Source organism: Trachurus trachurus (assembly GCF_905171665.1).
Source record: "Trachurus trachurus genome assembly, chromosome: 2".
Lineage (NCBI taxonomy): Eukaryota > Metazoa > Chordata > Actinopteri > Carangiformes > Carangidae > Trachurus > Trachurus trachurus.
The window spans coordinates 14,304,417-14,317,546 of record NC_139914.1 but is presented as its reverse complement, the minus strand read 5'-3'; the positions used below and the strand labels follow the sequence as shown (position 1 = coordinate 14,317,546).

Here is a 13,130-nt window from a genome sequence, read left to right as displayed (position 1 = left end):
CTGCAGAGGGGGGGGGAATGGGTATAAATGGGAATTTATGGGAATAAACTGAAAATTGGGGGTAATTTAAACAAACTGTATCATATCTAGGGTTGCAAAGGGGCGTAAATTTTCAAGAAACTTTCCATGGGAAGTTAAGCTGGGGAATTTTGGAAATATTTCGAATTGGAAACTTTCCATGGGAATTTATGGGTATAATTGGGAATTTATGGGATTGATACAGTTTGTTTAAATTACCCCCAATTTTCAAATTGGGGGTAATTTAAACAAACTGTATCATATCTAGGGTTGCAAAGGGGCGGAAATAATTAATTTAATTAAGCTGGGGAATTTTGGAAATATTCCAAATTGGAAACTTTCCACGGAAATTATGGGAATTTATGGGAATTAACTGGAAATTGGGGGTAATTTAAACAAACTGTATCATATCTAAACATAAGTGTTAATATTTTGTTTTGTCATAAGCAGACATCCATGCAAAATAATACAATTAAAAAAACATGACATTTCAACAGATTTATTTGTGAGTAGAACTTTATCAAGTTTTAATTCTTGTATGAACAATCAATTATTTTACTGAACAATAAAAAACATGAATGGTGAGTAAAATATTACCCCCCCCCCCCCCCCCCCCCAAGTTCCCTGTTAAGGGCCAACCTTCAATTTTGTAAATTACAGATTTATTCCCGTTAATTCCCATGGAAAGTTTCCAACTTTGAAAATTCCCAGAATTTTCCAACCCTACGCCTCACTCACCTGTGCAGGTGTGAAGTCTCCGTTGCTATGGAGACCTTTAAACAGTGTCTGTATGTGACAGTGACAGTGTGAGCGGTGCAGCTTTACCATCATGGCCCCTGAAGACTTGCTGCATTTGTGTGTGTGTATGTGTGTGTGTGTGTGTGTGTGTGTGTGTGTGTGTGTGTGTGTGTGTGTGTGTGTGTAGTTTTCCATGGAGGTTTCAACCATGTAGAAAAGCTCCTCGCTGTCTGGACTCGGCAGTGACCTAGATACAGAGAGCGGAGTAGACAGAGACAAAAGACTGCGGTTTGACATTCGCTACAAAGCTCTCTCTCTCTCTCTCTCTCTCTGCATGCATATGTGTGTGTGTGTGTGTGTGTGTGTGTGTTTGTGTGATATAAACTGGTTGTAAACTGGAGGCTCTAACACCAGTTGTGTTGTGTTACTGGTCTTAAATAAAGCTCAGCTTCCTCGCTCTCTCTTTTCATCCCTCTCTCTCTCTGTGGGAGCGTTTCCAAAGCTGCACACACACACACACACACACACACACACACACACACACACACACACACACACACACACACACACACACACACACACACACACACACACACACACACACACACACACACACACACACACACATTGGACTCCACTAATTAGAGTCTGGTTATTTGTGTTGTGTTGTTTATTTCCTGGAACACATGTTGTTTATTTCACATTTAGTGAAACAACACATCAATATATCAGTTCTGTGATCAATAAGTCAATAAATCAGACATTTATAAATGAAATTTGAAATTTTAATTTTGAATTTGAAACACTTGACACACTACTTGACTAATGTATATTTGCTTTTTAACATTTTTTGTGGGTCAGATAAAGTTTGGCTGTTTGAAAGACAATGAAGAAACAGAAAACACCTCGACCTCCATGTAGCACTCAGTATCTAGATTTGGTCATCTTGAAAAGTTTCTATCTGGATCAGACTGAGCCAATAAATCCAATTTGAACAACTGGGATAAAAGTCAGATAGATCACGTGATCCTGGATGGCAAAACAAGGGATTTCAAAATCCGGATCATTTTGATCCAGATTAAATGGGCCTTGGCAGCACACATTACATTACATTGTTTATAGAAGGTACGGTGGCTGAGAGGAGCCAAAAGCCGCCGTTGTTTTTGATACGTCATCCAGCGCCCTGAGAAACGACTGCTCCCATAGAAAATTAATAGAATTATGAAGCGGTTCCACTATGCATCACTTTTAATTGCTGCCACTGGGTAAAACAAAGCCGCAGTTAACTCAGTGTGGAAGAGAAAACTTTCTGCAGCTCAGTTAAACTGCAGCTTTACAACCGACTGCAGGGGAAAGCCACCGTCAGGTCACCATGTCAGGATTTACATCCCATAATTTCTGGGGGTGTTAATCACAAGTTTCATCACTATGTGATTTAACACAATCACTTCCATTCATATCAAATCACAAAGACACTAAGGTATCATCAACCAGTCATTTAACCTTCCTGTTGTCCTTATCTGTTCCCTTCCTCCATCCTTCCTTTCTCCCTTCCTTCTTTCCACAATCCTTTTTCCCTCCCTTCCTTTCTTCCTTCCTTCCCTTCATCCTTACTTCTTCCTTCCTTTTTGACCCAATTAACCCAATCTGTTCCCTCCCTCCATCTATCTTACCTTCATTTCCCCTTCCTCCTTTCCCTTTGTCCTTCCTTCCTTCCTTCCTTGACCCAGTAGGACAACAGAAGGGTTAAATGTCCAGTAGTTGGGAAAAAAACATTTTTCTTAATTTGTTGAATGACCAAAAGTTAATTTTATTTACTTTATCACTGTCATGGTTTAAATATCAGGTGTTAAACAAGAATAAATAAATGTATTTATATATACTACATGATAAATGTTGTTTATTTGACGAGTTTTAAGCATTTAATTTTAACGACAGTTTGTTCCTGAATCCAACAAATTGATGGAGTCAGAATAATCCAGATTTTTTGGATCAAAGTTATCCCGATCCTATAAAGTTTTGGACAACACAAACTGAGGGTTTGATCCAGATTAAAACCCAGATTGGATTACGATCTAACCCGATCTCAGAATCCGTTTTTAGTTTTAACCCATTTTCAAGATTTGGTCCAATCGATGATCCAAACTCCCATCAGATTACCTTTGGAGATCACGTGACTCTTTGTGTTTGAGTCTTCATATCACTAAAGACCCACTAACCATGAGTCTTTGGTGTCCTCCAGGGGGACACTCCCAAGAACCGAGCGGAGAAGGCTCAGGATGCGGAGCTGGCAGCTTACCTGGAGAACCGGCAGCACTACCAGATGATCCAGAGAGAAGACCAGGAAACAGCTGTTTGACTCTGTCCCAAGGAAGACGAGGATGAAGACGCTGCTGTTTTTTTAACAGAGGTTGGAGACGCTTGAACGTTGGACTCATGAGAAGTGAAACTGAGCCAAGATCTGAACGTGGTTTAAAAGATGAAAAAGGCAACGAGGACGATGATGATGATGATAACTGACGAAGATGATGTTCATGAGGTCATTTTGAGCAGCCCGGTAATAAAATATGTTGGAACAGAAACAGACTGAAGAGTGAATTCATCTCAAACAGAAGGCTGGATCGCTGTAGACTCCAATGTCAATGTCCTAGCCTAACAAGGCTAACAATGCTAACAATGCTAACAACTTAACCAGCCTACGAGGTTAGCAAGCCTGACCAGACTAGCAACCCTAATGAGTCTGATGAGACAAACGAGGCTAATGAGTGTTACAAGGCTAATCAGGCTAACAAACTTAGCCTAATGACGCTAGCTAGCTTGAAACGGCTAACGGCCTTGACATTGCTAATGACCTTTATGAGTTTTCAGTTGGTCTCATGGTTTAAAATGAGCTGTGAGGTCATTGACCCTTGAGTACGACCTGATTCAGACCAATCAGGGTTCATCCTCAGAGGATCATGAACATGAACTAGACCTAGCTTGAAACGGCTAACTGCCTTGACATTGCTAATGACCTTTATGAGTTTTCAATTGGTCAATGGTTTAAAATGAGCTGTGAGGTCATTGACCCTTGAGTACAACCTGATTCAGACCAATCAGGGTTCATCCTCAGAGGATCACGAACATGAACAAGACCTTTAAGTCCTATCCTTGGTGTTGAGTTCCATTGAGCGACCCTGAAATCCAAAAGGATCGGTAAATACGTTCTTATCACTGTTAAATAACTTTGATTTAAATGTTGAGGTGTTCATGTCCTTTATTTTGAAATTATATTGGAAATTTTGTTAATTCTATTCAAATATATTTTGTTTGTGCCAAACTTTTAAGTGTTGTAACAGTTAAGAGACACGTTTTACAGCGAAAACCTAAACCAAACTTATTGACGAAGGCATTATCATCATCCTCACCTGGATGTATTGTAGACATTCCGTGGACCGTAAACTACAGCAAGCAGCAAGGGACAAAAAACAGTGGAAATCCTCACATCTGGATCATCACCTAATATCTCAAACCTCCACCCAGCTGACCAATCAGATTTAAGATGTAAAATACAACCGTCTTGTTTTTTTGTGGCCAATCTGATTTTGACATGAATGCTTTAAATTTTCTATTTTTCTTTCTGCTCTTGTTTTTCAGTTGTTGGATATTTGTATAATTTGTTTTTGAGATCAATATGAAGATAATAAAAGATGAAGATAATAAGTTGATACTGCAGGTGTTTTCATTGATACGGATCGCAGATTAGCATTTCATTATTTCAGTTTTGTATTAATACCGATTATATTTGAAGGTGTTGACCTGTGAATTGCCTCGAGGTAATGTGTGTGATGAATAAAACTAAGTTCTGTAAACAAGCTGATGTTGATCTGAAGCAGAACAGAGGGTTCAGAGGTCACATTTAAATATAACAGATATCACAATACTCACCCTGAAGCCTCTAATGGAGACTGATACACTTTAAATCTCATTTTAAATCAGACATATTTGTTTACTGAGCTGTGCAGTAAATTGTTCATGGAGGTTTGATTAATAATATATTTCTTTAATTCAAAAATATACTGTAAATATGATTAATCTTCATTCCTTAGCCTCATTTTTTGTGTTTTTTTGTAATTCATCATCCCTCATGTTAAAATACAGGAAGTTACAATTCTACAATATTAGTTTACGTGAATTTGTCATTCAATAAAATATATTTTTTAGAAAATTAAAAAAATAGTTTGGGTAAACACACGTTATCACAGTGAATGAATCATTTACTGGTCTCATTATGCAAAAGGTCTTCAGTTTATCAATACTATAATTACAATTTATAATATTTCACAGTCTACATATATAAAGTAAATAGTATTTGTACTAGCAGGAACAAGTATCTCAACCTAAATGCAATGGAACCCTAATTAATGTAATTGTTAACACATGTTGTATATTAGATAGATAGATAGATAGATAGATAGATAGATAGATAGATAGATAGATAGATAGATAGATAGATAGATAGATAGATAGATAGATAGATAGATAGATAGATAGACTTTATTGATCCCAAGCTGGGAAATGACAGTGCAGCAGCAGCATTACACAGACACACAGTGACGATAACAACATATAGTATAAGAATATAAAGAACCAGCTATACATAATTAAATAGCAAAATATAAAGAAGCAATAGCAAATAAAAGCAAGCAAATAAAATAAATATAAATATATTTATAATTGTAGGCCATCTTGCTCCGCCATGTTTGTACGGCAGCCCGAATGGAAAATCCAGCCAGATTGAGAGCGCGTTTCGCATTCATAAATAAACCAATTAAGAAGAAGTTGGAAGGAAAGAAGAAGTTTTTTGTCCTTGCAGGCCACCGTCTCTTTGCCGATGGGAGGGGTGAGTTCGAACGAGCGAGTGAGCACTGCATTCTAGAATCTGAACGCTAAATATCACGGTTTTTCCCCATTTTGAACACTGGACCTTTATATACAGTAATATGCATTAAACCAACTTTCAGACTCATCATTCCGTTCAAAATGTCAAAGATAACAGAATCCGACAGATATAAAACCATAATTTTATTAGAAAGGTCGGAAGATTACTTCAGAAAACATCCAGACAGAGTCAAAGATGTGATAAGAGCCGAGGGAGGACACTTTAAAATCTGACTTTAGCCTGAGGAAGTCATTTTATTCTGGAAATATTAGTTATTTCCTGTATTTCTGTTTGTCGTAATAAAAGGATGGAAACATAATATGGACGGTCATTAAAACTTTGCTAAAACGAACTAAGCTAACGGTGGTTTCCATGTTTACTAATTCCACTGGTAAAGACTCAACATTCAGCATCTGCAGCGGAGAAAAAAACACAGTTTTTCCTGCCTCCAGCCTCTGATTTGTGTCTGAGTGAAATGTGGTGTGTCAGCAGTTCAAGTGAAAATGAAACGATCATCAGCCTGATGGTCTGTCTACTCCCGGAGCCAGGACTCAATCGCTGTCTGAGGTCTGCAGATGAGAGCGCCAGATGAATACAGATGTTTTCCGAGTCAGACTATAGCTGACGTATTGTGTTGCAGAAAGAGGTTTGATGTGCATCAATTAGAATATTGGTTGTGGTAGCGACATGTTCCAATTAGCAACAAGCTTTCTCTCCACTTGCTCCCCCATCTGCCTGTTCTCCGGGCATAGATTCTCCCTGGGGCATTTTCCTCATGGGGCATCCAAAATTAATCCATTAAGTGTGTGAGTGTGTGTTCTGATGATCATACAGTTATTTTTTTTAATACTGCAGCTCATGCATAAATGAGAAAAGCCCTTTGCTCTTTTTGTGTATGAAATGTACGTATGTCATGTCTGTCAAGTTTCTGTTTTGCTTTTGCACATTTCATGTTTATGTCTTGTCTTTCCTGTTTTATTTTGAAATCACTAACCCTCTGTCTCTGTTCTAGAGTTACTTCCTGCACGCCCTTCCCCCGTCCCGTCACACCTGCTCCCTGATTGCTCTCCCCACCTGTTTCCCATCTTCCCTCGTTACCTCTTGTACTTTACCTTGTGTGTCTCACAGTCTAGTTGCCAGTTCGTTGTACCTCACAGTCCTCGTCCCAGCTTATGTCATTGTCCAAGCCATAGCCTGTTTTGTGTACGACCTTGTTTGCCCCTTTGACCTGCCTTTTGCCTCTCGATTTTGGAAACCTCTGCCTATCTGACTGCTAGATATGCTAAGCAAGACTACACTGCAAAAACTCCAAATCTTACCAAGAATATTTGTCTTATTTCTAGTCAAAATGTCATTTCTAGTCAAAGCTAATCTCATTCTACTTAAAATAAGACTAATCACATTAAAAAATTGCTTGTTTTTAGACACTTTTTACTTCTTTCAAGCATATTTTCACTTGAAATCATCTGAAGTCTTTCTTTCTTATTACAAGCACAAAAAACTTGCTTTTTGCTGATTTTTCTCCTTATTTCAAGTGAAAATGTGTTTGAAACAAGTGAAAATGATCTAAAAACAAGTTCATTTTTAGGTGATGAGTCTTATTTTAAGTGAAAAGAGATTAGTTTTGACTAGAAATGAGACATTTTGACAAGAAATAAGACACATATTTTGAGTATTTTGCAGTATACCCCCAAGAAGGGAATGCTTTTGCTTGTGGTGGACTTGCCATGCCTGATGTTTTCCTGGCCTAAATCCAATTGAGCACCTTTAGGATGTCATGTATTGGTGCAGCCTACACCTCCAAGACTGTTCAAGAACTCCATGATGCCCAAATCCATGTTTGGGGGAAGATCCCCAAGGACACACCATCCATGGACTCCTCAGGAACGTGCCTAGATGTTATCAGAAGTTCATACAAGTAGGTAACTCAGTACTACCACGAACTATTCACACAATTTGCATCACAATGAGGACTACTTTCAATGCTTTTGCTTGTTGTTTGGTGTCCAGGCTGGATGGAACCACCCCTGTGGATCGGAAGGACCTCGGAAGGTATCCTGGATCCCTTGTTCCTTCAACACCCCCAACTGAAACAAGGTAATCTGGTTTTTCTTCTGTTAACACCAGCTGGTACATCGTGACCGATGGCATTCTGATCAATAACAGTTAGTCCCATCCTCTCTGGTCTGAGTCAATGGGGATGATTGCAAAGTATTTCCACTAAATGAACTTGAGTCATTCCATGAATTATTAATATTCCCCCACAAACATTACAGTCCCAAATACTGGTCTGCTCACTGAGAAAGCAGATATAATTCTTTTAACATTAGTCCCCTATTCCCTAAAGTTGTGAAGCCTTAGAAGCTCCAATGTTGTTTTGAATAAAAGAAATTGAACTGTTTTTCCATTGAGCATTAGCAGATTCCCTGTCTATATCACAGATAAAACAATGCTTTGATTATGTAATACAGTTCCACTATTCTCCAGACTATAATAATTCCTTCTGTATTTTTGAATTCTGTCCTACTCTATAGATGACTCACCTTTAGAAGAACATGGTCTAAATACCACTTGCTGTGAATAGCAATAGATTTCCTATTGAGTTGATCCAGGATGATATGCCTTCCGCTGTTCGCACTACACACCCAATCAGGATGATATTTCAGCCGCTCCCTCCAGATCAAATGTATTGATCCCTTTGTGGACTTGTCAGTACTTCATGAGTAGCTGGATTGTTTTCTGGGAACAAATGGCCAGCATTGGTTTTTATTTTCCTTCTGCTCATTGATTAATACACCACACTGTTAGATCACTGTGGAGAGGTCTCACTTAGTTTGTAACGGTCCCACTGGAGGTTATCCTCTTTGTTAGTAGTGGTCTCTCTTTTGTAAATAGAGGTATTTCTTTGCTAGTAGAGGTTTCTCTAGTTGAGGTCTTTCTTAGTAGAGGTCTTCCTTTGTTTTTAGAGGCCTCATTGTGAATTAAGGTCTTTGTAGTATAGGTAACTAGGTAGCTTCTTGTTTGTAGAGGTCTCTCTTTGGTAGTGGAGGTCCATCAGTATAGGTCTTGAGATGTCTTTCTTGGTAAAGGTCTCTCTAGTAGGGCTATCTTCTTGTGAGTAGAGGTTTCTCAGTTTCTTTAAAGGGATAGTTGAACATTTTGGCAAATTGGCCCATTGCCATAATCCCTATAGTCATAGCAGTAGGTTCGTTACCTTTAATTGTCGGTGCAAGCTATTTTTACAACGGCGGAGCAGAGCTGTGAGCTGCTCAGAGCTACGCTACGGAGGCTCATTATGGGATTTCTTGGTTTCCCTTATCAAACTCATCAAATACACAATCCAACAACTCCACAACGCTCTGGTGGACAAGTTGTGACCTGCACATTCACCACACTATGAGATAATAACACAACGTTACCACACAGAGTTGTTTTAGAGGTACATTTAGAAACTGTCCTTAAGGCAACACACATCAGTGGTTTTGCATGAATTTCCCTGGGCCAATTTGCCAAAATGTTGAACTATCCCTTTAAGGTTTTAGCAGAGGGTCTCTTTTGTTAGTGGAGGTCTCTCAAGTGGAGATACCTCTTTGTTTTTGTAGGTTTCTCCTTTTATGGAGGTCTGTCTTTTTGAGTAGAGGCCTCTTTTTGTTAGTAGAGGTCTCTTTTATAGGGGTCCCTGTTTGTCTCTTTGTCATAGAGGTCTGTCTTCTTAAGAAATAGTCTCCCTTCTATAGTGGACGTCTCAAGTTGTTTTTCAGATTCAGATTCTTTATCCGTCTACATAAAATAAGACAATAAATAACCTAAGAACCAATATGAGGAATTAAAAACCTATATAATAAATAAATAAATAAATAAAACACACTGTTAGGCAGCAACATGTTGGGTACTGTGCAGTTATAATGTAAAGTGCAATGCAGTGCAGTGCACTTGCAGGTTTGTCCTTGTTATAAATGTTTGACCTTTTGAGTAGAGGTCTATATTTGTTAGTTAAGGTAGCTTTAATAGATGTTCCTCTCTGTTTTTAGTTTCTCTTTGTAAGAAAAAGTCTTTTTTTATGTCTTTAGTAGAAGTCCTTCTCTGTTTATGGAGGTTTCTCCTTTTATGGCAGCCAGTCTTTTGAGTAGAGATCTCTATTGTTCATTAAGGTCTCTTTAGTAAAGGCGCCTCCTTCTCCATTTGTTAGTAGATCTCTGTCTTTGTTAGAGGATGTCTCTCATGGTACATGTTTCTATCGTTTCTCTTTCTTAGTCGAGGCTTTTCATGGTAGAAGTCTCCTTTTTTTAGTAGAGATCAATGTCTTTGTTAAGAGATCTTTCTTTGTCAGTAGAAGTCTATTTTTTCATTAATGCATCTCTCTTTGTGTTAGGGATTACTTTCAGAAAATATACAGAAAGCATTGTACAGTGCTGATGTCATTCGGAGTGAAGGTTTTTGAAATGGGACATTGTGAAATGCCACTTTAACTACAGCTGCACAGTGGTTTTGATCGATCATGACAATCAATGGCTGTTTGAATGGGTCAAGTACATAACTCTGACATTTCCTCTCCCATAATTATCCCCAGAGCAGAGCTTATAAATTCACCAATGAGAACTGAGAAGAAGAACAGACTGGTAATCCAAGACGGGTCACATCTTTGTTGTCTAACACATCTACAATCATTCATTTTGTCTGGCTTCAGTACACGGTATTATTTCAGTTTAGTTTAACACTGAAACAAATAAAGTGTCTGTGTAAACCTCAGAAGGGGAAACCCAAATCCTGCAGTAATCCTGAAAAGACTTGTCAAACATCAGCAAGCAGGAAACACAACAGCAGCCCACACAGACCAGACTTTTATTTTGACAAGGAAATCCACCACCGAATCAGAAGTCCTTGTGACTTTGGTGGTCCAGGAGACGCTTGCTGTGGGATGGTGGTCCAGGAAGAATTTGTTGTAGGATTTTGGTTTAGAAGGAGTTTGCTGTAGGATGGTGGTCCTGGTGAAGATGAATGTAGAATGGTGGTCCCGGAGGACTTTGCTGTAGGTTGGTAGTCTAGATGGACTTTGCCGTATAGGATGGTGGTCCAGGATGAGTTTATTGAAGGTTGGTGGTTTGGACAGATATGCAGTAGGTTGGTGGTCCAGATGGACTTTGCTGTAGGTTGGTGGTCCAGACGGACTTTGCTGTAGGTTGGTGGTCCAGACGGACTTTGCAGTAGGTTGGTGGTCTAGGAGGACTTTGCAGTATAGGTTGGTGGTCTAGGAGGACTTTGCAGTAGGTTGATGGTCTAGGAGGACTTTGCTGTAGGTTGGTGGTTCAGATGGACTTTGCTGTAGGTTGGTGGTCCAGACGGACTTTGCAGTAGGTTGGTGGTCTAGGAGGACTTTGCAGTAGGTTGGTGGTTCAGATGGACTCTGCAGTAGGTTGGTGGTCTAGGAGGACTTTGCTGTAGGTTGGTGGTCTAGGAGGACTTTGCAGTAGGTTGATGGTCTAGGAGGACTTAACAGTATAGGTTGGTGGTCTAGGAGGACTTTGCAGTATAGGTTGGTGGTCTAGGAGGACTTTGCTGTAGGTTAGTGGTCTAGGAGGACTTTGCTGTAGGTTGATGGTCTAGGAGGACTTTGCTGTAGGTTAGTGGTCTAGGAGGACTTTGCTGTAGGTTAGTGGTCTAGGAGGACTTTGCAGTAGGTTGGTGGTCTAGGAGGACTTTGCAGTGGGTTGGTGGTCTAGGAGGACTTTGCTGTAGGTTGGTGGTCTAGGAGGACTTTGCTGTAGGTTGGTGGTCTAGGAGGACTTTGCTGTAGGTTGGTGGTCTAGGAGGACTTTGCTGTCGGTTGGTGGTCTAGGAGGACTTTGCTGTCGGTTGGTGGTCTAGGAGGACTTTGCAGTAGGTTGGTGGTCTAGGAGGACTTTGCAGTAGGTAGGTGGTCTAGGAGGACTTACATGCTTACATTACATTGCTAAACATTCACACGCTTCTATTTTAAAACAACACAAAGACACAGCAGCACACACTGTGTGAATAAACAGGGTTCATTAACAGAAGAAACAATATCATATTCACTGCTCTGCTCACTTTGAGAAATCTCTATTCACTCGCTCATTGACGAGGACGAGCTGAGTGCTGGTGAATAATGAAGGAGGCTGTTTCTGGGCCTTTGATCACAAGTTTGACTCTGCCAACCGCTCTTACGCTCATTAACAAAACTTAATCAGACCACATTTTCTCCTGGAACAACGCTGTTATACACAGGTCCTGAGAACAGATTCATGACTTGTGTTATTTACTCTGGTTGCAGGGATTTATATTACAGTCAGGGCCGTTGCTAGGAATTCTGGGCCCCCTTAAAGAATACTAAAGTGGGCCCCTCCCCCTTAACTTTTCCAGTTTTTTTTTTTTTAGACTACGCATGTATTATCATTTATTATTTAGCCTACTTTGTTTTGATACTAATGCAGCATTACACTGCAAAAACTCAAGCATCTTACCAAGAATATTTGTCTTATTTCTAGTCAAAATGTCATTTCTAGTCAAAACAATATCATTGTACTTAAAATAAGACACATCATATTAAAAGTAGCTTGTTTTTAGACACGTTTTACTCCTTTCAATCATATTTTCACTTGGAATAAGTAGAAAAAAATCTAATAATGGAACACATTTTTCTTCCTTATTACAAGCACAAAAACATGCTTTCACTGGCAGATTTTTCTACTTATTTCAAGTGAAAAATTGTTTGAAACAAGTGAAAATGATCTAAAAACAAGTTAATTTTTAGGTTATGAGTCTTATTTTAAGTGGAAAGAGATTAGTTTTGACTAGAAATGAGACATTTGGACAAGAAATAAGACAAAAAATCTTGGAAAGATGTTGAGTTTTTACAGTGTACTATGAGTATTAGTCAGGGTTTTATGCAGAATAAATCAGTCATACAAAGATTAGACTACTGGGTTTTTTTATGGGCCCCACTGGGCGCTGGGCCCCTAGAATTATCATCACCTTTCTCCCCTATACGGCCCTGCACATGACATGTTTACTGGTTTCCTCTGAGTTCCCCATAAACAAATGTTACGTCCAGTGGTTGAAGAAACTAAATAACCACTGGAGCCTCTTTGGTATATTATAGCTTTGATTTGTTATGATTTGTTATTTTCTATCTGCTTTCCCTTGATGGAGATCAACACCAAATTATGGGTGTAAGATGAAAGCATGATGCATAAATCGATTCAGTCTAGTTTGATAAGACGAGATACACAATGATCAAAAGAAATGACAACAGGGGTTTGGGTTGGTGGGGGTGGGGGTGGGGAGCAGAAGAGAAAGTTTAAAGTGGGATGTGGGGGAAAAGATTCAGCAGGGAACTGAAGGCCTGTAGCTTCTCTGTCTCTCTCTAGTGTGTGTGTGTGTGTGTGTTTGTGTGTGTGTAGATAGTGTTTAGGGGTGTGGGGTGAGTGGGGCTAAT

General features: G+C 39.3%; 1 protein-coding gene across 3 annotated transcripts in view; it reads left to right on the top strand.

Annotated features, from left to right (window-relative positions):
• The window catches only part of LOC310998602 (diacylglycerol kinase zeta-like), a 77,967-nt gene extending 73,501 nt beyond the window's left edge, over positions 1-4,466 (top strand). For all 3 annotated transcript variants that reach the window (XM_083988735.1, XM_083988733.1, XM_083988734.1), the window contains one exon: positions 2,999-4,466. In XM_083988735.1, coding sequence (XP_083844861.1) covers positions 2,999-3,115 — 117 coding nt within the window. In that variant the 3' untranslated portion in view covers positions 3,116-4,466. The remainder of the gene's footprint in view (positions 1-2,998) is intronic.
• Positions 4,467-13,130: the final 8,664 nt, after the last annotated feature.